This window comes from Lasioglossum baleicum, chromosome 5, assembly GCF_051020765.1.
Source record: "Lasioglossum baleicum chromosome 5, iyLasBale1, whole genome shotgun sequence".
Taxonomy (NCBI): Eukaryota; Metazoa; Arthropoda; class Insecta; order Hymenoptera; family Halictidae; genus Lasioglossum; species Lasioglossum baleicum.
This window is the reverse complement of record NC_134933.1, coordinates 13410861-13438301: the sequence shown is the minus strand read 5'-3', so window position 1 is coordinate 13438301 and position 27441 is coordinate 13410861. Positions and strand designations below refer to the sequence as shown.

Below are 27441 nucleotides of genomic sequence, written 5' to 3'. Positions count from 1 at the left end.
CGTGGGCCTTTGCGGCTGCCTAATTGAAAGGCGAGAACGTCGAATGAGAACCGAGTTTCCCTTCCGTTGATTGCTGGTTTCGCTACCCTTCTGAAAGGGCTGCTCATTTTACAGAATCGATGGTTCTGTCGCTACCTCCAGACGCCATCTTTGCGGCTTTGAATGCCGCTTTAATGATACATTTGAGTTTCTGGCTGTGGACCGTTTCGAAAAGGTTGTATAGTAATACTGTACCTAAAGTATTATGCTTCGTACAGACCTGAACATTCCGCAGATTTTAACAAAACGGCGAACGGAACTCCAGTTTGGATCACGAACAATGTTCGATGAAATGTTCAGGTCTGTACGAAGCTTTACGTAGCAATGCTTTAACTAATGTTTCTCGAAGTGTTTCAAGACCTCCGTGAAACAACCTGGCAAGTCCTGATATTAGAAATAGCTTGATCCTCATTTCAAACAATCAACAACACACAAGAACATGTAGAACTTCATCAAGTGCAATTTCACCGAAGAAAGGACTTGCCCGATCGTTGCGCCGTAGTCTCGAAGTTCGCTCACCCGTATGTTGAACTTGGGCTTCTCGTAGAAGATCTTCCTCTGGTTCTTCTGTCCGCTGAGGTGGTTGATACTGTCCTCGATGTTGTTGATGTACTCTTCGTTCTCGACGCGCCTGGCGTTGATCTCGTTCAGTCTGGCGTAATCGGGATTGGTCTCGTGCTCGTCCTCGTCCTCGTCCAGGTCCGTGTCCGACAGAAGAGAAGGCCCCAGGTGTTGAAAGCCGGGATAGTTCGGGTTGACGATACCGCGGCAACCTGCGGGCAGATTTCCTTCCTCGGACCAGTCGGACCACTCGGACGGTGTCAACTCGTGGGACGAGTCTTCGTGAGAGGAGTTACGCCCTGCGGAATTTCATGCTCGTTGCACATTGCCGGAATACTGAATAATCGGGGATCGCGACGACGACGACGCGACACTGACTCATCGCAGCTGGCATACTCGCTTCGCTGTCGAGGCCCCAGGGATTTCATGATTGAACCGTTTCATTAAAACACGCGCGTCGCTCCGATTTCCTCATAGTTCGGCGAACCTAATCTATACCGGACCTGTTACTCATCTCGTCGCGACACCGAGCAAGTGTAACTACGATTCCCACTTTTGCATACGTTCTGTCTCATTTTTACAAACACGTAAAATATGCAGTGTAGTTCTAATCGTGATCATTAGGGAACGGATCTTTATAGGAAATAATTGTCTGCACCAGTTGCAAGAAATAAAAACGAAGTAGAAATGTCCTGCCTTCCTCCTTCCTTCCTCCTTCATTTTGTTTATGTTACGTCCGAATAGAAGCTGCTATACACAAAAAGATATAAGGTGTAGTGGGGTAAGTCTGGTATGTGAAAAGTTAACGTTCTTGATATCAAACTCTTGCCACAGTTATTACTGATGAATTAGTATTATGTAGGATTCTCTAATATTGCTTGAAAATTATCATTTTGATAGGATATTGTACAAAGTGTCAACTAGGACGCACTTGCCACGAAAATGGGGCAAGTCCGTCTCTGAGAGTTTAAAATGCTTTCGAACCTTGTTTTAAGTGCTACTGGGCAAGAAAAGAATGATTAGCAAGCCTGCTATAAAATGCTTCTTATAGCAATTATATCGTTTAGTTTTATAGTTATTCATTTTTAAACAAACAAGTACTTTTATGCTGGAATATGAAAGGAGATGCAGTGATATTAAAACAAAGTTTAAAAATGCTTTCGAACCTTGTTTCAAGTGCTACGGGGCAAGAAAAGAATTATTATCGAGCCTGCTACAAAATGCTTTTTATTGCATTAAATATATTGTTTATTTTTATAGTTACCCATACAGTACGCACTTACCCCACCGTGATAGTACGCACTTGCCCCGTGCAGTAATATTTACGGGGCAAGATCATCTTAGTGTTTTTCTCAATAAATTAAAAAAAATACAATAACAACGGTTTATTTAATGTAAACCTACATCAATATTTGTTGTACTCACCTAAGATAACAACACAGAATATATGAATAACTTGTAAACTATTGCACGTTCAGGGTAACCTCAAAGTTATACGTGTACCTCGCACGTGACTGTTTGGCATTGATTGATTTAAGCGAGGAAAACACCTTTATTCTTCGACGACATCTATGTCGAATAGTTCACACTAACTTATACTACATTAATAAATACAAGCTAGAGATATTTCGTTCATATTATAATAAAAATAACCAATTAACGGACTTGCCCCGTAGGCGGACTCATCCCACTGCACCTTACACGAAAAGTGATTGGCATTTGACAAGTATAGAACATCGACCTCCGGCAAACTTTTTGAGATGAATGAGACACAATGAGGTTTTTGGAAAATCGTGGTATTACCTTCGTAGTCGGCGAGGCTCTCGACGGAGCTGTTCCTGCGGATCCTCGGCACCGATAGGTTGTTGTTCAGGTTGCCGGCGTCGTTGTTGGCGGTATCGATCGCGACGTTGCTGTCGCGATTGATGGCCAGCGAGGACCACGTGGTGGTGTCCTCGGCGACACGGAAATCCTCGGTGTCCTCGACAGTGTAGTCAGTCGACGTCGGGCTTCTGACCACGGAGACCGTGGTCGTCGTGTTCTCGTTCCGATTCTCGATCTCCTCTGTGCTCGGCTGGTTCTGCTCGCTTCTACGTAGCTGACTGCGAGCGAGACAGAGAAATGAGTCCAAGTGGATCGATACGTTCCGTTAGCCGCGGCCCGTACGATCTATGACGATGCAAATATAGTCAGCACACCTACGTAAGACGTCTGCGAGGCAGCCGGGAAAGAGCTACCTCGTCGGCCCACCCACACACGACGACGAATCGCTCGAAACCCTTTCGCTCGTTTCGGACCGGCTTCAATTCCCCGACCACGAGGTACTAAGTCAGCTGAACCGGCGAAACATCGATCTCACGTTGCTTTTAGCGATTCTCCCTATTTCTATCTTTGTATATACATATATAGTATTGTCCTCTTTTACTTTTTCTCTTCGCGATGGGTGCTCGACACCTTTACGCCCGCGCGATATAGCACGGATGATGACTACCGGTTTAATGATGCACCGAGATATTCATATTCAATCTTCAGGGTTCGCATCTCGCTGCCAACATGTATAATCTGTTGACGATTTCATCTTTCTCATATTTCTATAGCCATATTCTAATTCGTCCCTGATACAGTGACTCCCACAAATATTCGGACACTCTCAAAAAGCCGATAACTTTTTTGGGAAGCTAGAGCAATTAGTTTACTACAGGATGTGAAAAGAAATTTTTTTGAAAATTGCAATTAGTCGGAATCGTATACAAAGTACTAAAAGTTGCGATTTACAACTTTTTAATGTGGGCCTATATTGAAAGTTTGAAAAATACGTTTTGTAGATCTGTGTCAATTATATGCACTGTGAAAGTTTCATCGAAATCGGTTGATGCGGAAAAAAGCGACAGGCATTGAAAGATGTAAGAATCTGCAGTTGTAGGCCGAAAATCGTGAAAATCTGCCATTTTTACTATCTTTAAACGTTTTTGACGAAATTTTCAGAATACTATTATTAGTCATTCCTCCTTTAATAATTTCAACAAGGTAGAAATAATATCATGAACAGTCATATATTCATTTCATCTTTTTACTGGTTTAAATAGCATCTACCAATTCTTTCAATAATCAGTGAATAGAATCCGCAGTCTAATAATCAATTTTAGTACAGTACAGTCTACAGGCGTTCCAAAGGGTTAACATCTCCATGAAGAAGTCTGAAAACGAACTCTGAAGACTCGGAATAAACAATCATGCCAACGATCGAGCATCGGTCGAGCACCCAACGTTCAAAGCAAGATTTAATGTCTTTAGCTTTCGCGATGTGCAAAAGTTCTTGAAATCTGAGTCGAATAGTCGAAGATACAATAACGTTTCAACATTTTTTGAAGTTAATCGATGAGCTTTTCAGCCGAGACGCTTTTGGCGCTTTCTTAATCGCAGCATACCAATCGTACAGACCTCGGAGGCGCGCACACACATATATCTAACTGTAATATAGTGTCAGTGCAAAAGAACGAAGTCTGTCTAGGAGATCAAACAGCAGGCGTCGTATAATGTTATATAACACGATCGTCAAAGAACGTAAAGAAACGATGGTAAGCAACGCAAAAAAGTACGTCCAAGCGCGCAGGTTCGAGAGTCCGATTGTCGAACGGAGCTCGATGGTGCAATTAGTGTGCTGTATCATCGAGTTGGGGTTGTGGCCGAAGATCTTTGAATCGTGTGTGGATCGAACGTGTTGGTCAAGCCGCGCCGAGAGTAATCATGGTAATAATCGTAACGCTAAAATACTCGCATGGCGGCGTGCACACAGGTCATCGTTCTCCAACAACATCCGAAATCAATAATAGACAGATCTATCTTGAAGCGAGTTGTATCTAGCGTAAATGAAACACGACACTAGAAGATTCTCGTGTGTTCGTACTCTATTAGCGGGATAGGAGATATGTGGGATAGACGACGCGACAATTTACAATCAACAAATATATTGTACGTCTATTTAATAAACAAAGTCCAGCTCGTGATTTTCTTCAATGAGCCTTCGTATACAATACAATCGTCTGGAGCACTGCGAGTGGCAAGGGGTACATGCGACAATCACTTGTTGTGACGTGTATGCGTGAGTGTGTGGTCATTTGTTGTTGTTGTTGTTGTGTGTTGAATGCGTTCGACAACGGGGCGAAATATTTACAATTGGTGGACACCGATCAACTAAATCGGGACTGAGGGGTTACTGGTGTTAATTACTCGGCAACATCATATGTATAAGAAGCACGCATATACCCAGAATGCATGTTAAAGAAAAAGAAGGTGGAGAACGATAAAATGGTAAACTGCATGAAAAAGAGGGGACCGTTTAGAGTCAACACTAACCTTCTGGTTTTCCTTTTCAGTTAAATGCCTTGGCATTGCTAATAATAAGGTTTGGAATAAATATTCTACAATTTACACTAGGTAAGTAAACATCTAAAGCAATCTGATTACGCTAGATCTCCGTGGAGCTACGCGTTTGATTCGTGAGCTAATTGCTATTACTACGATGACGATACTCGAGTTGATTTAGCCAAGAAAAGAGAGAGAGAGAGAGAGAGCTAGTCTATGAGAACAGTAGGTATCGAACATGGAAATTAGGGCAGGCTTATGGTATTAATTTTAAGTACAGGATGATCTGGCGAAGACTGTCGGGGATTCAGAAACTTAGCGGTCGTGAAAGAAAGAGAACGTTCGATCGACATTAACCAAAGGAAACGAAGTTGCGGTGTACAATTTTTAATGGCAAAAATCGTAGGTTCGTTGACAACAAATAATTAATTATTAACGCGTTACCCACCCGCCACTATTCCACAGCTACAGACTCGTTAATTGAAATCGCAATAGCCATTTGAATTGTAAACCAACGAGTTAGTCACAGTAACATAATCCAACATCCTCTTTTGAGATTATTACGTAAAAGCAGATTTTCAAAGGGACTTCACAGTTTGGCTAAGCGTTACAGCTATTATCCGAACACTTGTAAGGTCAATTAGAATCCCATTAACAAACTTCCAGTGGGCAAAGCGTCAAGCGTTTTGTCAATATGCAACAGCTTCGAAGCTGAACAGAAATATTCGCAGAGTTTCAACAGGTTCAACTCGCGCAATTGAACACTCTGTGTTTGTTCTTCGAACGGCTAGAACCGTGGAAACTCGAGATGTCAACATCTCCCCATCGAGTTCTCCGAACAACAACACTGAATCCTCTCAACACCATTGATCGACGCAGGTCGTTCGACGGCTGCAGAGATTACACGGCGGAAACGTCAGCGAATCTACAATTTTTTTCATGAATTCAGTTGATTGCGGATCATTGAACGTAGCAGGCGATACTGAAAACATCGAGGGGCGTCAACGAAGCTACGTCATTCGCAAAATGTACACAGAGTGTCTGACGTAAATGCACAAAACAATTTTACTGTGGAAGTTAAATATAGCTGGGAGGCAAACGTTTTAACACAGGCGAATGTTTTTGGTAATTGGAAAGGCGCGAGAGTATACTTCCGGTGTTCGTGGCAAGTGTCGATCAGTTCGCTAGCTCAGACTTGCACCTAAAATCGAGTCAGTACCTCGAACACCTCGAAGAGGAATCCCGCACACTGTCAGACACCCTGTGTGTACCCGGCGCGGTCACGTTTCACGAAATCCGCGAGCAAATGCGGCTGTCTCTGCGTCAGCGGGACAGTCCGACAAGGAAAAATAAGCCGGTGGTTGGCAAGGGTGAAACGAAGCGAGACGAGGAGTAAACAGAAAAAATTCGGCTACGTGGGACAGAGTAGGCGTTGTAGGGTCGGGTCCGGTGGCGGGTCGTTGTCTACTTACTTGTTGTTCAGTCCCCCAGGATGCAGCGGTACCGAGACGACAGCCTCCCTGAGCCGCATATCGGATCCTCGTCTGGAAACAATGGTAACAGAAGTGTTGTCAGTGACACTTGAATGTCGTCGGACTCCGTCACTAATCAGAGGGAACGACGTGTTTCGCGAGACGACGGCGACGGTGCACCACGTATGCGAGCCGCGTGGCCTCGACGAGGATCATCGGGCTCGCGGGATCATTCTTTTCGAGGCCCTGGAACTCACAACCGGCGGAGCCACGGGAATACGCGAATGGTACGGAATCGATCGTGCAACTAGTTCCTCTACCCTATCCGTACACCGATGGAAAAAGGGAATGGGACTCACCGACCGCCATGTTGAAGCCGTGCGCAAGGGTGCTCGCGTTTCCCGTGGTTTATCGACTCGCAACCAACATCCTCTCGTCCCGCTCTCCGTTCGCTCTCCTACCTCTCTCGCCCTCGCTCTTTCGCCTCCTCCCTTTCAACCTGCCTACTTCAACCCCCGTTCACCCTCTCTCCTCCACCCTCTCAATCTGTCTCTCTCTCTCTCTCTCGCACACGGTCTCCCTGCCATTCTGCTCCGCGCAACCCGCCACCCCTAAACGCTTAGTCACCCCTCGTCTTTTCGCATTTAATTTTTCATTTTCGGCGCTTTTTTCTACCACGCGCCTCCACCCGCGCATACTTCTCGCATCCGGAATGGGAATTATCTTTTATGCACTTTTGCCCGAGGTTTTGCACGGTTTTTCGGATGCCCCGGCGAACGGGGTTGCGAATCGATCCTCCAATGGTGCTCGCTACATTGTTCCGCGGTTTTGGTAGTGGGTTTCCTGGGGATTCTGCGTTTTTGGTATAAATGCTTCTCGGTTCTGTTCTATTTTTTAGTCAGGTTTTTCTGTCACCGATTTCTGTTTATAACTATGCTAAGAGTTCGTGGCTGTCAACGCGCGATACTGTATTGTTTCTGTTAATGAAACAAGTGAGTTCATGTATTTTCTTAGTTGGTAGAGAAAGTTTAGTTATTTTGTTAAACCATCGAATCGCAAATGAACTTACGAGGTATTACGGATTGTGAAAAATGTCACAGAACGTGTAATAAACTTCCGCGGATAGAAAATTACTTGAGTAGATGATCGAATTATTCTCAGCGATATAGGTCTTCTTTTCGTTGTCCGGATGATCTCCCCCCTTTCACGATTTATTTTAAAAGCAGAATCAATAATTAGTGTAGTGTATACTGACCTATTGCCGGCTGCTTTAAACTTTCTTACCCCCATTTATATTTCCAGAACTGCATTACACAGTCTACTCCGTTAAAATTTCATATGAAGATATATCAATATTAAAACTGCTTGCACATTTTTATTTTTGCATTGGAATATTTATATTATGAAAGCGTGTTATTTAATGTAGACGAAGTATTCTCTACTTTCTATATATCACGTATGGAATAGGCCAAAGTTCGAAACTATGAAAAGAGGAACTGATGACTTTAAAAAATAAAAGTATACAAATGTAGGATTAAAGTGAACGTAAGTTTGAAAGAATATAATTCAAATAACTACGTACATTAATGGATACTGAAATAGTTAATTCCTTTTCTTACCGTTGCGTATTTATAAGTAGATACGGCGAACAATGAACAGACATCTCAGTCAACTCGTAGTCAGAAATACATTTGCTTATCAGTTCTACACCTCCGACACGCTTTTACACAGAAAATCATTTCTTTCTCTTATATATAAACGAAAATGAATAATTCGTGAAATTAACCATCAAGCTAAAAATATTTATTAAGTAATCTTGACCTATTAGGTTGACAACAAATATTGGTTGGCAAGTATTTTATATCAAATTAATCGCAAAATTCAAAGCTTCCCAATGATATACATACAGTTCAAAAGGAATAGTCACTGAATGAGGTTATAATGATACAATAAAAGAATTACGAAACAAAAGATCGCGAATTTAGTTGCCAACCTAATATTTTAACAAGTATGCCACTTGTAAGTGATTCTATAATGACCAGAAGAATTTTTACAGCAAGTCAAGTGTTACAATACATTCCTTTTTTTTAATAATTCTGGTAGGTTAAAAATTGAATAAAATTTTCGTATCGATTTTGTACAAATCTGAAGTTTATCGATATATTTTTTTCTTCGGAGTCTCCTAGTTTTCACTTCGCTTGTTTTATTGCTTGCTTTATTCCATCGTCGCGCGCGTTTTACAAAATTTATAGGTCGGAGCTCGTTGGGAATGTACATAAAACTGAAAGTTGTTTCTTCCGATTGCACCCTCGGGATTGAAACCGGTGGTGGATTACCTTGCGTATCTGCTTTGCCGTTCCCTTGCTATAGTTCTGTTATTTGACGCCTACTCCTTTGCTACGGCTTCAGTTTTTTCATCCGTTTACCACGATCTACGAGGCAGTCTCAAGACGGGTTTAGCCAGATCGCTCGTAGATAATGTTTCATGATCTATTTTTATTGGGATTTACGTGATCCAACGGCGTTCGAAAAGATGTTCCCTTCGTTTGCGTTACGCTGCTTTTGAATTTTCGTTTTAATCCCCGAATTCTTCCACGCAATTGCTAACAACGTTTAATGCTTTACAAGGTAAAAAGTTTCAATGCTAAAATTCTTTTACGTATTAAATAACACTGTTATTGCAACATTAAATCTAAGAATTGTTTTAAATTGTTTAATATTTATTGAACAGAGATAAGATTGATGTTAATATAACGGGGTAATGCAAGTTGCGAATCAAGTCGTTTGAAAAATTGAAAGGAAAGGTTGTTTGTATAAAAAGCATGTTTAATTACATAATTTATAAAGAATCGTGTCAACAACTTTCTTGTAATCTATAGTCAGTCGCCGCTCGAGAAAATGAAAAGTTATTGGACCGTATTAATTGAATGCTACTCGAGAAATAATCGATGTTGGCGTAGATAGCATTATTGAGATTGCTGCAATTTCATTTCATAAAGTGAGATTCATTATTAAAGAGACAGTTAGCGACCGGAGGAGAAAGAAGAGCGTTCTTTCTTGGGGGAAGAAAATTCGGTTTACGTGACATTCCCATCAAATATGTACGATAGAGGGCTCGTAATTTTCTCGCATGAGATTGAAAAGGTGAGGGTCGTAAAATTCTCCCAGAAAAAGTTGGCTCGCAGAAATAAATAATCCAGTTGCCTTGGCACGTTGTTTGAAAGATCGTAAAATCTTACGAGAGGTTTAATTCGACGCCATAAATTGTCCTGCATAAATACACATTTTAAAAAAATTACATCTCAAAACTACAATACAGTTTTATTGAAGAAGTCAAGACTCCAGATTTTATTTTTAGCTGAGAACCTTCAATAGTTACGACAGAGTCGAAGGTTCATGGAGTTGTTTCATAGTCCTTTCCACAATGGCATTTGTTCTATCGTTATCGATTGACCTAATAAAATTTTGTTACATCTGCCGCCAATAATAAATTAATTTTCTATACGCAAGGAGGCCTTTCATACGTTTTATATCGAGCGAAAATGCCAATACTTGATTTCTCAAATATCGGAATAAACTGGGACGTCTCATTTCGAAACTTTTAGGTATTGATCTTATTCCTCGACCTACTATTTTTATTTTTGTAAGCATTCGCAAATTGGAATCTTCATTCAAGAGGATTCAGATATAAGCTTAATGGTCATTTTAATTCTGCACTGAATATACGTAACAAAGCGTCGGTGATTGAGGATATTTTAAAAGGTGAAGTTTGTTAAACTCTTCAAAGCGATGATTTTGATTCAATCGATACGATGCGGTTTGCAGAAGCTGATCAAGGCTGATACAAAGTTATCGCATAGATAGCTTTTACACTTGAGATCGAGCTGATAAAATAGAGTCGAAGCCTGTTGATCAAAATATTCTACAAACTCAACTCAACTTTAGTACCCTATCGCATTTTCCATTTAGGTTTCCTCATCAGAACTTCGTCAGATCAAATCTTAATTATTGCACATGTAGATGTAAGAAAAGGAGTAGATTATCTTTCTTAAATATCTGATAAAAATCATATACAAAATGCTTTGAGATTTTGCTCTTAAAATCTTACGAATCAACAATTCGTATTTCACCCAATAATATTTAATCTTCAACAATCCTCGATATTTTAAATTACATACTTCTGTAAAACTTACCTACGATGTTACCTTCGTGGGTAAATATTAACCCTTTGCAGCCGAAGCTGTTTTAACTCGAAAATTAAACATTTCTTCCGACCTAGAATAATTCCATTCTATATCATTCTTTTCCATTTTATGGATATAAAATTGATATAACATCTCATACAATACTTAAATGTGTAACAATTGATTACATACCAACATATTTAATAATCTAAACAATATTTTGAATAATGGTATAACAATTTTAAGTGGTGACTCCGGTGTCATTCATCAGGGCTAAAATTCTTTACGAAATGTACTTGAAAATTGCAACAATAGGAAAATGATTACAACAACGAAATCATTCTACGAACTCTGTGCGTCTGGCAGACGCATTTCGGTTCGAAATCAAGGTAAACACTTCATAAAGAGGTTTGCGAGTGTCTGGGAGTGTCATGCGCGATGGTAAACGCACCCTTTGAAGTGATCGCGACGTCACGTGTTCCCGCGAGTGAAATTCTGTCATTGCCATTTGAAGATGCGAGGACTCGAGGAAGATAGTTGACGAACAGGCAGGGGAATAAAGTGTAAGACCGAAGGTTGCATAGAACGGAATAGCCGTGACACCCGACTGTTTCCCTGAGTTAGGGGAGATTCGTGTTCTCTTGCTCCTTCACTCTCCCTCCTTCTCTCGTCTCTGTTCTATGTGTCGCGTGTTGTACACCGCCTGCCGTTGGCAGAATCACGCATCGATCGACCATTTCTACTTTGTGCCGGTGAGCTCCACTGAGGCCACACAGACACTGTGGTTCCCAGTTTACCGAAGTATCGATACAGGAGATGACACTATCGATAACCAGACGAAGCGCGACGCGAACTGCGATGTCAGAATTTTCGGAGCTGACGCGGGAAATTCGAGGCTGAACGCTTTGCTTCGTTTCAGAACCTCGCGAGGTCACTATACAGCAAACTCAGACATCCACAAGATTCCAAAATCTACTCGAAAAAATTCTCATTATTCAATTAGTGACATTTTGTGGTCCAATAAGTTGTATTTCATTTCGAAACGAAGCAGCTTCACAGAATAGGAAAACAATTTTTATTATTTTCGTTGCGATTCTGACCAAATGCGTTTCTCTAAAAATTTTTATTGCAGCTCATCTGCTCAAATAATTGTTCTAGCTTCACAGAAAATCTAAAATCGTTTGGTCCACTTCGAAAAAACTGATTCCAAGTGTTATTTTGCTGAAGCTTTTAGGTGTGTATTCTGTGTTTCATGAATTCGTTACTGTCCCAAAAAAATACCAACGTTCACCATAAAGTCCAAAAAGCCGCTTTGCATTGTGAATGGTTGTACAACTGACGTACAACAATTGAATTGATGTACAGCACAGACAGTGGTAGAATTTTCACCGGGATTAAAATATGCGTTTTTTATCGAAGCTTTTAGTGTGTTGTATGCAATCTGCGGATTTCAATTTGTATTGCAAAAGCTACTGAATGATAGCTGAAAAAATAGAAATTCTGAAAAAGTTAGACGCGGATCTGATACTCTATACTTTGTTTTATACATCTGCATTAACAAAAATGAATGTTATTGTCTGCCTTTCTAAAAATATTCAATGAAAATAGCAAAAGATCTACATACAATAACTTTAGATTTACTAATTGATGTTAGAGTCCCATTTCGCCCTACTCTTTAGCAACAATTTCCTTTAGTTTTACAATGTGTGCACGATTTAATCGGTTTATGTTCTTTCGAGCGGTAGCGTGTACCCATCGGAAACGATTTTGGTATCGTTCATCAATCAAAGGGACCAGACAGGATTTCGGTTCGAGGAACTGTTATGTATCTTCATTGAGATGTACTGCTTGTCGCGTGCGGCCGCATAAATATTATATTATTATACGGTACGAGTCGCGCGAATGAAGCCTCGCAACGATATTCGAAGAATACTAACGATAAAGCTTTGTGTTGCGAATGCTCCTGTCTGTGATTCTATGTGTATGCTGTACCACAATAAAAGATAAAGCCTGTATCTGCGCGGATGTTGGAAATAAGAATATTGGAGTTGGATTCCAGAATCCAGACGAGATGCTATCTCGATCTCAATCGGGCTGTAGACGAATTGTATCGTGTCGACAGATTCTATATAGAATTTTTTAAAAGCTTGCAAACAATAACATTTAATATACGATTGAACTGAGACAATATTGTAAAACGAAACTGCTTGATTTGACAATAATTATTGTAGCAGAATATTCGAATTTTATTCAATTGTAATATAATATATCTTGTTATGTGTTTCACATTAAACCTCCCACCACCGGTCAAAATTATCGGTTCCAAATTTATTATTTCACAATTATTGAAATAATAAAAATGATTTTATAAGAATTGGTTGTATTAATATCTTTAGTAGAGCACGTATTATAATAGGTTGTCATTTTTATAAGGGAACATGTACCTTTTAAGGCTCAGTAGGTTTAGTGTGAAAAGAAAAATACTACAGAGTTTATCGATTTTATCAAACATTGTAGATCTAAACATTTAGATAAATCTTATTGCAAAAATGCATCCATAAAGTCTATGCATATAAACGGAAAAAATGGTAAATGATAGAAGAAATAATAAATAGAATGTGCATGTAAAATTGTAGAATGAATATTTGTGAATGCTCTGTAATGAACGTTCAGAATTATGCAAACACGTTAGTCAATTTAGAGTCTTCCTATAGTTGGTATCGTTATATTGATAAGAATGCCAGGTTCTGAAATCGTTTTTCAATGAATGCATTGACGACGAAAAAGAAAATGTTTCGTACCACCCTCGCAGAATTTTTTGGCGAGCCTCAAGCATACCAATGAGATATTCCCATCTTCATCACTCGAGGTCGAGTTTTCGTCAGCATTAGACTTCGCGGCGCCATCGTGTAACTGGCAGCACAGTTCTCCGTGTTCGAGCCACGAAAATTTCATTTTCGTGTCAAGTATCTCGGATACGCGCCGTCATGATACTCCGCTCCAAATACCATGCTCTCGATTATAATGATCATTTTTAGCACGTAAACGTAGAAAAATGTATCTAGCATCTCGGAGGTTCCATCCGAATCTCGTTGCAGAAATACCCTTTGTTTACATGTTGGTTTTTAACGAAATTACTCCTGAAAATGTACAGTGATTATTTTACATGTTGAAATTCCTGGAATATTAATATTCAGAAAAACTAACAAAAATTCTATTCTGGTTTGTATTATCTTGGAGAGGTTTATTTATAGTACTGCATGATGTACAATTTTTTAAGAGGACCCTCCCAAAAATTTTATTTGTGTATTTTTATATTCTGCGGAAATTTTTAAAATATTTTCTATAATAGTTTTATACTTAATTATTGTCGCGATGGCTAGATTCTGAAGAAGATCCTATCTTCTTGTTTTCTCTCGCGTAAATAATGAAATGTATTCATTCAATCCTTTGCACCCCGAATTATATTCCAATTTTGCTACCAACTATTTGCAGCTCTACTATTTTAGGTGTTTTATTTGAAATTCTCTTCCAAGGACAATTCCTTGACCGCTACTTCTTTTAAACAATTTCGTTTACTAATTATATTAAATATAGTTCTCAAACTTCGTTGTAATTTATATTTGTTTTCAACTAAAAAATAAAAAATTAAATGAATAAAGGAAGAACCCAATACATATAAAAAACCGTTTCATTCGTCAAAGGAGTGCAAAGCGTTAAACTATGGACTCATGAATACATCAGAATTTCTTGTGGAGCAATTCCTGAGTACCATATAGGAGGGTTAACCATATAGGAGGCCAAATATTCGCCGAGACCAACCAGCCAGATTTTCCTCCATTTCTTAAGCCCCTTAAGAGAAGAGACAAGTCTTCTTCATCCAATTTTCTCATAGCAGAAAATAATCCGGACGAGAGTAATTGTGCTTCGCAGTCTATTTAGAACATTCTCAGCATAAACAAGTGTAATACTCCGTCTAGAGTTAATCGCCCTACTGGCGACCGCCCGTAACTAGCATATCGAGGTCGCTGTTAATCTCTCGCGAACGCTAGAGAAACCTCAGATCTTTCACAAAAACAAATATCTCGTAATTCCTGCTGATTCCGATAATCGAGTATCCCGAGGACGCGTCGTTCGGTTAGAGTCACAGGGTGCGCATCTTAATATCGATTTCTCGCAAAAATTCCCTCGACTTCTCATGCAATCGACGTTTTCTAGTGAGTACTTACTTTCTCGCGTTACGAGCCGCTGTTGATTTTTCCGAAGACTCGAGCTCCTCAGGTTTTGCGATGATCCCCTGCGTCCGGTCGCTGTCTTCGCATTAGATCCACCGGGGGTGGGCGATTAGGATGGAACAAAGACACTGAATCGCTGCGGAAACAAATCGGTCTTTCGAATGTTTCGATTCGCGATTTCTATTTTTTTTCCTTTTTTTTTCCTCTCGAAGCCACGCAGAAAGGAAGATGGTTTCGGTGCACGCGCGAACCACAGGAGGAGACTGCGAGGAACGGTGTCGGCGTTCGATTTCCCCCTCCTTCTCTGTCTCTCTCTCTCTCTCTCCCCCTCTCTCTCTCTCGTTCTTTCTCTCTTTCTCCCCTAAACACCCCCTCGACGGGGGTGGTGCATGCGCGTGGGCAAACCATGGACGTTACTGACGCCACTGTCGGCGATGAACGGGAGTTCGTTTTTAGGCGGCTCGATATTGACAGTGCTCGATTTTGTCCAGTGTGCAATCTCATGGAGACGACAGGGATGATTTTTGGTGAACGTTTTATGCGTTGACTGCCGTCTCACCGATATTCAGAACCGCTTGAGCAAACTTGAACGAGTGTGTTCCTTCGACGCGCGACGGGGTGAAAAAGCAGATCTCCTTTTACCACGTTTTCTTACAGACACCCGAAAATGTGTTTCCATAATTTGATGCTTAAACAATAAACCTACCGAGCATAAAAAGTGACTGGCATTAGTTGCTTTATGAGAATGACTGTTTCATCTAGACTGTTTGCTATTTTTATTATAGTGTATGTTTAATTTAAAAGATTTATCCAATCATTCCTAAAAGTTCTGAAAATCGATAGAATATATTCGGAATTGTGAAGGATAGATTTTTCCCGTGACACATTTTCCACGGGACTTTTTTTCATGGTTTTCGTTGTTGACACAAGATGGACGAATAAACGCAGTACATACATAGAACTTGGAATGGACGAGCAAACTGGCGCTGCTAGTATATTAAAACGGAGTCAATTATATCTCGTTCTCCGATACTTTGTTTTACGAGGCTGATGATTAAACTTCATTGTCCTGGATTCTATTGTTTGTTGCCATGCGCCCAGGAGAAGAAGCTATCGCTTGAAAGCAGAAAGTCTGTCTAGAGTAAAATATAGCTCAGAATATGCAATTATTGGATTTAATAACGAACCGTGCAATTCATTGTCGAATATAGTATTTACACTCCACAATAAGCAGTTAAGGTTATTAAAGTAATTAATCGTATCGCGCAAAGTGCAATTCCATCAATCAAATAATATTCTCGGAACCCCCGTGAACTGTTCACGTGAATTTTTACCAAAAGCAGATCTTTGTTTTCAACTCTAATCTTCCTTGCTGAAATGTATAAATAGTTGAACATCAACAGTTTGTACACATTGTCTGCGAACTAAAAATATATTTGTCCCAATTTCTTGAACAGTGCACAAGGGAAGAAAAGGAAACATATAACTAGACTGCGGATCTTTATGCAATTATGGCTTTTGAAAATTTTCAAAAAATGCTAGAACAAAATACGACAGAATGTAATAGTACGATTTTGATTTATTTCAAATCTAAAAAGGCTACTACCACGGAAAATAAGATTTTATTTGATTCGAGTTTCTCTCTCTGAAAATTCGTCTACAAAAATTTCAAATTGTTCTACATATAACTTTCCATGGATATGTTTAAAAATAAAAGGTAAGTATTTTTTTTTGATTGTCGATTCAAATGTTTGCACCAAAACATTGTTCTGCGGTTTCGCATGAAGTCAACGACCGGGAAACGAGTTCCTGCTGTATCGCCACGTAATCGTGATACTACGCGAATAATTCAGGTATTACTCATAAGGCTGTGTCGATACGATACATCGTGCATATAATTTATGCTAAATCAGTTTGCAGAAAGCAGATTGCAGTCGCAGTTTTCTGATACGGATTCACATTGCACAATTTCCTTTACTTTTGATTGCACGGCAATTATAGCGAGTTTGATAATGAATAAAGTAAAATAGTTCATACATTGAAACGGCTACTTTAGACTCGGTCAACACATCCAGAACATCAAACAAGGCTTCCACTAATTAATCACAAGTTAGTTGCGAGTCAGTACACAGGCTTCTGTACCTACAGTTACACAGTCAATATATGTAGATCATTACGGAAGTCTTACTATATACTTAAGCTCCGTGTGGAGAATTGATCATTAAATGTACGTGAATTTGGATAACTATTTAATTCCAGGTATTTGGATTTAAATTTATTTTCCATCGAACCTGTAAACTGTAAATCGTCGAAAATTGCAATTAAATCTTTGTCCAAGTTATCTTATACTATTTAATGGAACGCAAATGAATGATTTTTCAAAATTAAAAGTAATTAATGAAAGTGTTACTGATTGCTATATAATTATGTACTGAAAACGATAATATTCGGTGCAGTTATAAGAAGAAAGATGAAAATAAAATTACAAATAAGGCAAAGATAAAATTCCTATATTGAGGATGCATACTTACATATGTATACATACATACAACTATATCTCTATCTATATATATCGATCTCTATAATCTCAATAACTGAATAGAATTATATTAACATAATTGCATAGAAAGCAGAGCATTGGTTTAAAGTGCGTAAAACTATTGCCATATACTTTCTTTCTTTGAAATGACATCAGTAATAAAAATAAAGTTACGTATAGAAATCAAATTAGTTTTACCATATTTCGTGTTTTTGTAATACATGTTTCATAAATACTATTTCCACCGCTCAAAAATACGCGCGATATACCGTAGTAAAAATGAAGCATGATAGAAATATAGACTATTCAGCCTGGAACAGAACCTTTTTGCTAGTACTCCACGGCTCCACGCTGCGCTGGCCGCACCACCGACGAGGTACTATTAAAGACTGCCAGCACAGACTTAAGATTTGTACAGACGTCTCATGCTATTGTTCTGTCACGCCGGATTTGCTGGGGCCAAAGCGGCCCCAATACCACTTCGGTGTCGCGCCCAATGTTACCGATAGCAACGTATTAGCAAGTACCGGATGTTCTGTATACCCAATTTCTACTACGGACACTTAATATGATTTGAAGATTACAAATGTATATGGCGCGTGTATTTGAATGGTAAAAATTATGTAGTAGGATAATTATGAAGTACTACATACAAGTAATGTAAAGTAATAGATTCATGAGCATTAATATCTTTGCGTACATTTATATGATTGTTAAGAATGTGATCCCGTTTCTGTTAATTACAAAATTACAATAAAATTTGATATATGCAATAATATCTGATAATTCTACGCAGTTATTCAATATAGTTATGCAAGTTTGTTTCTTGCATTGTTAATTTTTTTAACAAACTTCCACAAGTTTATGGTGTTTACTTTGATTATTTCTGCATACGTTCACATGTATAAATTTTATTTGATTTACAACATTTTTAAACATTATATATTTAGCCGGTTTCGATTTTTTTAGAAATGACATGCCTTCGAAATTGGTGTTACAATGAGCTGGGATAGTACGCGGTGTACCATGGTGTACCCCCGTTTCAGGTAGAGGCGAGTCGAGCGCACCGCTATTATATGGTCCGTTGTCTATACCGCAGGCCTCGAGAAAATACCAGCAGACTGTTTACGACTAAATGATCCTATTTATACCTCGAGAACAATATTAGTGACCACTCTTGGCCAACGACACCTTTTTAAGTAAAAATTAAAAACCCTGAAACTCGCATCGGTTTGAATATAAGTCGAAAAAAAGGAATAACTAAACCCAAAATTGCATCCGTTCAGAAAGGAAAGCGCGTCATTTTTAATATACAAATATCAGCCTACACATGCCGTGCATGATTGATTACACTTTTCTTAATACTTCCGTATCGGAAAATAATACCTTTCGTATTCAAATTTAAATTAATTAGTTTGATACGTTAACATTTCTTACCAATATGTACAAAACATAATTTTTAAAACTATACTTTTGTTCTGTAGATTACTTAAGTGAACGTCGTACATATATAATTAGGTTTACGTGAATGCATTAAACAATCTACGAATTAAAAATATCAAAACATTAAAAAATTTTATATTTACATAAACAATTAAAAACATTAAAAAGATTTTTTAACAAGTCAACGAATATTTAGATAATCGTTTAATAAAATTATTAACGAATGAAAATTCTATACTTTAAATTAAGGAGCAATATGACTCTGAATTTCGACAGCTCCGGAAAGCAGACAAGAAACCGCTGAAACGCTTCCGATGCGGGCAGGCGGGCATCGACGGTTACTGTACGAATATAATCCGGCAACATTGCACTTTTAAAGCTGACAACGCTGTAAAATCTAGCGTCCTGAGCCAAACACCTTTCGCGTTGTAACGTCATGTAGTTCACTAGCTGACCGTTCCATTTCGATAGAGTCCGCTGTCGTACTAGGGCATTTTCTACAGGGTCGGTAATTCAGGATCCCGGCGCGACTGAACAATAGCATGCACAGTCTGTACAAATCTTAAGTCTGTGCTGCCAGCCTTATGGGAGTTGGCGAGCCCGAATTTTTCGGTGTTTCTTACGCCCTCTAGGATATATTCTGGCTCCATCCAGAGAAACAGAAGGCCAACGACGGCATTTTGTCGGTGAAGAAGACCACTGAGGAGATTCTCGTCGCGATGCATCGGCGAGAATGCGAATTATCACGAAACTATATCGATTATTATTAAATGTTACATTCTCCGCCATATTTCAGACGATGTTTTGGCATTATTGTGGCACTATTTCGAATTTTTAGCGACGTGGTATATCAGATCACTGTAACTTTCACGTTATCCCCGCGCCCGTTGCGCCCGGTTACCGGGCTCGCTGAATAGCACAGGGACTGGCAGTCTTTAATAGTATCCGTCGGTGGCCGCACTAATGTGGCAGATGTCGGTAAAGTAAATTTCTATTCGCCACATCACCGACGAGAGACTGCCATTGTTGCAACCACATTTTTAGCATGGACCAGAACCTATATAATTTATTTTCCCTCTGGTTTCGTGTTTACTCTATGACGTAGAATCTACGGTTTCGATTTCGATACTCCGAAATGCTGCAGATAAATTCACGGAACACAATTTCTATGCACGTGCGCACTGCGTTGGTTTTCCGAAAACGCCGGAGTTTCACATTGCTCTGTGCTCTATTTCAAAGTTTCATGTAAACGATGGGCATTTGGTGAATAAAACATACTCCGGTAAGTTACATACGGAAAAACCTTAGAAAATTATATATTTCTCTAAATCACAACGACGAGACTGGCTTGCTTGATTGGAGGGGGAAAAAAATTCTTAACCTATACTCGTGCTAACTCTGCCCAATTCAAAATGGCGTGTCATCAACGAGCGGAAAGCCGTAGATAAAATTCGCGAGCCTAATGCGTTCTGCTAAGTTTGTCGTTGAGTGTTCCTATATTTGGTGAATTTATTTCTCTTGCCAGGAAAGCAAGAAACAGAAAAAGGTTATGAAACTGTTCCCGTGTGCGCCGTCCTAGGAAGTCCGTTTAGTATAATTCGTAGTCGAGGTACGGATTTAATAATGCAGGAAATCGTCCTGGCAGCCTTCTCCGTGATATCGAGTCTGCTCATAGTATTTGGCCTGGTGCTGCTGGGTAAGAACGAGAAGAATTGATAGTAACGTTCCATTAATGCTGTGCGGTACGCGGATTGTTTCAAAACATTGTTGCTCGTGTGTCGAGTTTATTGTCATATATTTAGTTTCCGAGTCAAACATATACAGTTGCAAGACTATTGACACAATACATAACCTCTACCGTCACGTGTATAAATAGTTTATAATCACTATTCTTATGTTAGTTGAAAAAGAATGTCAATTTTTATTTATCTTGTGTTGAACTCGACTGGACTGTCATTGAGAATAATAATAAATAAGGGGGTAGACTCGTTACCAGGATTGCAAGTGTGCGGGATGCACCTTCTCATTTCTCGATAATGCGAAGATATTATAAGGTTGTTGCATATGAAATATCCGATTTTTAGCAATGACATTAAACAAACGCAATTTTGTACCCAATGTATTCTATCTACAAATTTCAAGTTTCTTGATTGTATTATGATAAAAAAAAGATATTATGGTCATTCTTGGTTTTTTACTTACAAGATTGTTATCTTGATTTTGTAGTTCTTTTTTACCATCAACGACTAGTAAGTTAATTAATCGCCGCATTTTGACCAAAAATCACATAACAGTTATTTTTTCATACTTATAAAAGGAATACACGACAGTCGTGTTGGTTGACATTGAAATAAATTTTATTTATAAGTAAAATTATGCTATATATAAAACATATATAAAATAGTATATTTGATTTGCAAAAGGGTGAATTTGGAATACAAAACCTGTAATGCATAGATGGGGTTTTTCAGTAGTCGAAAGCGCTAGGTAAAAGATCAATCTAGGCCACAAATACTCTCAATAGTCCTATTTTTACGTTTACGAAACGTAATTTGCATTATTCAGCAGCATGTAGCTATCGCAGCATTATACAAACTACGTTATTTACGGGATGAGAACAACTTATTCTCTGAAAAAGAATACTCAGTCATTGCATTATAAAAAGAGACACCTGTAGAATCACCTGTCTTCCATCTGTACCATGCATACTGGGACATGTTACATAATCTAGTTTTGATTTAGTGTTATCAATAATTTTGCAATAAATTTATATACTTTTCGTTTCTTTACATATTTTCCAAAAGATTTATAAACATAACTTCATAGAAACATTTATATGTTTTTCTTTTCACAGGTTGGTATTTAGTTTGGAAGTTTTTCCTTTCAAGATTTCGTTTTGTGCGAGAGTTGATGGGAGGAATAAGCGAATCTTCCTCAGTCAACGATTTAAAGAACGGTAGATCACGTATGAAGAAAATTCGCAGAGATTGAAGTTTTGCTTGAGAAGTTAAAAAGAAGCAAGTAAGGGAACATTCAGTTGAAGAAGAGTATTATTCGTGTATCCGCAACATTTTCGTTCGCAAAGATGTCTATAAACATACGCTGTGCAACGACGGACGATTTGCTGAACATACAGCACTGTAATTTACATTGTTTGCCTGAGAATTATCAAATGAAGTATTATTTGTACCATGCTCTTTCTTGGCCACAATTGAGCTATGTGGCAGAGGATGAAAAAGGCAGAATAGTAGGCTACGTTCTCGCCAAGATGGAGGAGGATTGTGAGGACAATCCTCATGGTCACATTACCAGTTTGGCGGTGAAACGATCTCATAGAAGACTTGGTATAGCCCAGAAGCTTATGAATCAGGCCTCCAGAGCGATGGTAGAATGTTTTGGAGCAAAATACGTATCGCTACACGTGCGTAGAAGTAACCGGGCAGCTTTAAATTTGTACACGAGCAGTTTACAGTTCGAGGTGTCGGAAGTGGAACCCAAATATTATGCAGATGGAGAAGATGCTTACGCTATGAAACGAGATCTCAGCAGTTTTCATATGGAAAAGAACGCTTCAAGAGAGAAAATGAACAAGGATGGCAATACGCACACGCACACTGGACGATGCTGCGATCGTTAATCATTTGTTTCGGATATTTATATACAGATAGAGTTTAAATGATTTTTTTTGCATTATTAGTTCCATATTGTTTGGACAGAAATTGGTGTCATTTGTGCATATTTTTATAAATATGCATGAGATCGTCGAGCATGATGGTTTGAATGTTTGACCAGTACATTATCACAAGAACGTTACAAATACTGGGTAAAGTATTTGCGTCTATTCAAGCCTTACCTGAGACATATAAAATATTCTATGTGCCGCTAACAAAGGGGTGTATTTGTTGATACTTATGCACGTCAGAGACATCTAAACTATTGTATGTACTTTCATGCAAATTAAGTTGGAAAGTTTTTAATAAATGTATCATTGCGTATAGTTAATTGATATACTGTGTTATTTAAAAATCAAAAACCTGGAAACATAATAAAATGATCAGCTGAAACTAGAAGATCATTCTACTTTCTCATATATTTAATTAATCTTTATTGAACCAATGAAACTATAATATACAAATAACTCGTCAGTATACAAAATTATCACCCAGACGTCACCAAGCAAATGAAGTGCAAGATGATACCAACTTTTTCAACGCAAAATGTATCGCAGTGCATTTGTCGTTCAAAATTTCGGTCCGTATCTCTGCAAAACAAATCTGATTCGTTTGTTCTATCTGTAAATATTTCCGCAGTTCTTTGAGTATAATTCAATGCTTAAACGTTAAGATTTGATATTGCACGATTTTTTCAAATGCTTGTTTTTTTTACCTGTTGCGTCGATATATTATTGTATTTATGTCTACACTGTATAGGAATAATTGTATGCGTGTGTGTGTCTGTGTCTGTGTGTATATATATACCTAATAACAGGCAGTATATATATACTTATATGTACATATTAAACGCCCTGAAAGCGATACAATTCATTCGATTCAAAGGACACGTTAATCCCAAGTGAAACTTTGATTAATCTTCAAATTCGCTGGTTAATATGCTCGATTAAATTTCTAAACGTTGATTAGCATTTAACTTCGTCACTTACGAACGATATCCGAAAAATTAACGAAGTTCTCGATACTGCGAGAGCTCTATCAGTATAATTCCTTCACGATTATTATACTTCTAAGAACATCGATCGCAAACGTATTTTAGCACGAAAGAATTCCAGGTACAATGTACAAAGGTTAAATCGAGGAGAACGTTACAAAACGATAAGGTTTTTACTCGTTCGGCCGATAATACATATTTATATACGTGTCATACGTTTCGATATCAAAGGTAAATTGTCTGCTTTATCGGGGATACGATTCAACAAGAATGATAAGCACCTATTTAGTATCGACTATGTATAAATTCTAAATATACATTAATTCTAACTGCCTTGAATGCCTGTTATCTTACAAAAAACACGTCGCCAATAAATTATAATACAAGTCCGTAAACGAGGTTCGTGTTCACGCGATATGACCGATTAATATACCTTCTAAAAAATAAACTACATGTATAAGCTATCGTGGTAAATACTCTAAATACGGATGATCTTCTGAAAGTACATATTTTCGTTAATTGTAAATCGATAATTATGTATCTCAGTTGAATACAGCCCGATTCTGTTCTTGGTATTTCGAGCGCTTCACGTTTTACTGATCGCTCCGGTGTTTCTCCGTGAAAAAAGGAGACGAAAGGCTGCATTATAAATGTGCGGTTGTCAATTACCTCTCTAAAGGCAGCGTATAGGGACAAATAACTCCCAGGAAAACAGTGAACCAAAAAGGATTTCACTGCATTTTACAGAAATGCAATCTTCTCGGTACGTACGTTAACAAAACTTTTTTAAGATTCGATGACCGTAAAAGTGGCTAATCTAGCAATGGATCTAATCTCTACTGACGACACAATTACAACTTTTACGATCACCGGATATCGTTGGCCGACAGAGCATCGTACTTGTATTGAATTATTGTTTTTATAGCCCTTGTAAGGAGAGCGTAGTCGAATCAATATTGGAATGATTGTAAACAGTCTACAAATTTCATGTTTCGATTTTTTTTCACAGTCTCCGATGTGGATTTGTAATTTGGAAGGGTCGTAAAAAGGACCGACACGAAAAAGTCGTGTACCGGTAATAAAATCTTATAAAAATTCGTTAAAATCGGCCTCTAAAAGACGTATTCGTAGTTCACATAGTATTCTACAAATTCGTTTCAAGAATCGTTCGAATACTATGCATTATGTCGAATTTCTTTGTAAATATGAACGCACGATGATTGCGCAACAACACCTTGACGATTTTAGACTACCGATGCTTTAGTGTTGGGACCTTGCACCGGTTTTCTAGTAAATGTCCGAGCATGCTTTTAAATAAAATTACCAAACGAGAGAGGCACAAATGCAGAGCTGTTCGATGAGTGTTATCAACACGGTTACGATCATATTGAACACGCTGGCAATGACAACGGCGCATTACATTTGAAACGAATCTCGACTTGAGAATCGTTTCAAACATATTCTACACTTGCTATGATGTCTCTTATGTTGTTTTACTCCACACTTTTAGCTAACGAACGACACGGTTACATGTATTTCCTATAAAAGGATACATTGTCTATATTCTCGAGTATACAATGGTTCAATGATTCTGATTATTTGAACTAGACAAGGTGTCCCAAAATTCCTGATACAACACGCGGGTGGGAAACTAAGCCAAACATATAAAATAAAACTTTTTGACAGGGCTTTGTTGTTGAGGAAATCAAGCTGACAGTCTTCGAACTCGTTTCTTCAATCATAAAGTCCTACATGAAAAATTTGGTTTTTTCTTGGAGAATAAATTGTTCTCTTCCCGATTGAGGCACCCTGACTGAGAGTAGCACGAATTATTGAAGCAGAGCGTACTTTACAAAAACACTTGTTTCGAAAGAGGTTTCCTTATATCCTAGGGTCCTGTGCTTTGGCAGTTGCATAGTTCTAAGTATCCATAGGCCTCGAGAGTTATTTATTGCGATGAACAGAGCTTAGTTTAGTCGATCAAAATGTTTCAGTCTGTGCAATTTTTCTATTCGTGGTCCAAATTCGTTTTGTTGCCAATTGAGCGAGGCTGATGCTCCGAGCCAAGCATGTACATACCAAAGAAGTAATTCTCATCTTACAAGAACCAAAGTTTTTCACTCTTCTCGTATCTCGTAAGCCCAGAAACAGCTTTTGGACATACTTGGCCCCAAACTTGACTCAAATAAGTAGGTTCCATTACCGTAGGAATAACAAAACGTATTATCTCCTATATCGAAAATCTTACAGAAACTTTAGTCTGTGGATTACATTATTTTCTTTTTATCTATCCGCCTGTTCTTTTAATTACTATCAAAATCGCGACTCGAAAGTCTGATGAACGGTAATAACAGCTGCCGACAAGTTTAGCTCTTGCTCTATTTATCCAAACATCTTTTTAAAACAGAAACTGTTTGGCCATCAAGCCGATCTAAGGAACTTGCACGCGAAAAAAGTCTTTGTAGAATAAGAATGAAGCTTGCTAACTTTCGCGTATCGTCAGCTTCCTCCGTGTTGATGATGAGGACCTCTGACCGTTAGACGTTCAGGGCTGCTGCGTGGCCTGAATCATCGCGATCTTCAGGTCCTTGGCCAAATGAGAAACGTCTACGACGCTATCCACCATTTCTTGAACAGCGGTTACGTTGGGGAAGAACTGTGCAGCTTGTTTCGTTTTCGACACGGTCTGCGCAAGTGAATCGTTCAATGCGTTTGCGCATTGTAACACGCGTGTTCGAACATCATTCCTGATCACGTTTCTGTGCACAGTGTCGCCGATGTGAACCAACCTATGGGCGCTCAACACCACGAACTTGCCGTGCGCCAGAAATACCTGTTAAAACAAATGAAAAGATTATTTATGCTATGTATATAGCATATGTTAAATATATGATAAATTGTAAGTTATGCTTTACATGTACAGTAAAGCCAAATTGTATCTTGTTTGGTATCATATTAATCAGAAAAGTGTCGCAAATATATCGGTAGAATTTCATTAAAAATAAGTAAAAAATAAAGAAGTTTCAGTATTGCACTGGTATTGTTTCACAGTCTCAGCGAAACCACGAAAAAATAGTGTCGAGTCCTGATCTTTGTCACAACACAGAACCAAGAATTGACTTAGAATGGGACTTTACTGTACTTCCAAAATTCTCTGAAAATACATCGTCCAAATTCAAAATGAATCATTTCGAGTTCATTTCATGTTCTTCCTAATGTGATCAATGAACCATAATGTAAAATACTTTGAGGTAGTAGTCAGAATGACTGTACTTAACCCTTTTATATCCATGTTATAAGACACGGTTTCGATATTAGCACTGTGCAAAATTTGCGACCACCCTCTAATAACACAACGGCAACAATGATAAGCCGATTAAGTACTGAACGCGACCATAACCGATACTTGCCTTGGGCGGTTGGTTCAGCGCAACCGTTTGCATGAAAGCGTCGATGGCGTGAGTCAGGTGGTTTCCATGCGTGACCACCTGGGCGGCGTAGAAAGCCAGCAATTGTTTGTCGTTGGGATCCATGGGTGTTGGGGTTGTGGGTGGCATTTGAATCGTCGCATTGTCCGCCTCGGATACAAGCAGGTCGTAATTGCTTCGGAGTTCTTGAGGTAGAGCCGCCCTTAGCTCCTCGCGTTGTTTCGCGACCACTTCCCTCGAATCAAGATTCACGTAATCGTAATCTTCTCCGGCACCGCTGTTGTTGCTGCTGCCCGTCGAGATGATTGATGACCGTTTGAACAGCAGCGTCGAGTTACCCTGTTAACCACGAGACCTCTTTCGAAACCACTTTCTCTAAAAATGCTGGATTGACTGACGCGATCCTTCTTCCATCTCCAGAAATTAATTTATCTTCGCAAACCGAAATTCATTATGATTTTTCGAAATAAATTAGAGGTTGTTCGAGGAGACTAACACTGTCTGTTGAAG

The 27441-nt window shown here is 38.8% G+C and overlaps 3 protein-coding genes across 13 annotated transcripts in view; 1 reads left to right on the top strand and 2 right to left on the bottom strand.

Annotated features, from left to right (window-relative positions):
- Schip1 (Schwannomin interacting protein 1) overlaps window positions 1–15144 on the bottom strand; it is a 47251-nt gene extending 32107 nt beyond the window's left edge. For 2 of the 6 annotated variants that reach the window (XM_076423924.1, XM_076423925.1), the window contains exons 1-4: window positions 14851–15143; window positions 6438–6509; window positions 2404–2702; window positions 559–899 (exon numbers count right to left, since the gene is read on the bottom strand). In XM_076423924.1, the coding sequence (XP_076280039.1) occupies window positions 559–899; window positions 2404–2702; window positions 6438–6496 (699 nt within the window). In that variant the 5' untranslated portion in view covers window positions 6497–6509; window positions 14851–15143. Of the gene's footprint in view, window positions 1–558; window positions 900–2403; window positions 2703–6437; window positions 6510–6796; window positions 14813–14850 lie in introns of those variants that run through there. The other 4 variants (XM_076423922.1, XM_076423926.1, XM_076423927.1 and 1 more) reach the window with 4 other exon arrangements.
- A 4818-nt stretch (window positions 15145–19962) lies between these two features.
- Vnc (GNAT family N-acetyltransferase vnc) lies at window positions 19963–22528 on the top strand. Of its 2 annotated transcripts, none has more exons than XM_076423961.1 (2): window positions 19963–20120; window positions 21693–22528. In XM_076423961.1, the coding sequence occupies exon 2, from the start codon at window positions 21924–21926 to the stop codon at window positions 22473–22475; it is 552 nt and encodes a 183-aa protein (XP_076280076.1). In that variant the 5' UTR covers window positions 19963–20120; window positions 21693–21923; the 3' UTR covers window positions 22476–22528. The 2 variants fall into 2 exon arrangements, with proteins under 2 accessions (XP_076280076.1, XP_076280077.1); XM_076423962.1 differs by lacking the exon at window positions 19963–20120 and adding an exon at window positions 20203–20321.
- Window positions 22529–22916: 388 nt separating this feature from the next.
- The window catches only part of P130cas (Serine_rich_CAS and FAT-like_CAS_C domain-containing protein p130CAS), an 82906-nt gene continuing 78381 nt past the window's right edge, over window positions 22917–27441 (bottom strand). For all 5 annotated transcript variants that reach the window (XM_076423930.1, XM_076423932.1, XM_076423933.1 and 2 more), the window contains 2 exons: window positions 26914–27270; window positions 22917–26336 (listed from right to left, as the gene is read on the bottom strand). In XM_076423930.1, coding sequence (XP_076280045.1) covers window positions 26049–26336; window positions 26914–27270 — 645 coding nt within the window. In that variant the 3' untranslated portion in view covers window positions 22917–26048. The remainder of the gene's footprint in view (window positions 26337–26913; window positions 27271–27441) is intronic.

What these genes read in the sequence shown, in the direction of transcription:
- Vnc (XM_076423961.1), top strand. Translation starts at nt 21,924, where the DNA reads ATGTCTATAAACATACGCTGTGCAACGACGGACGATTTGCTGAACATA.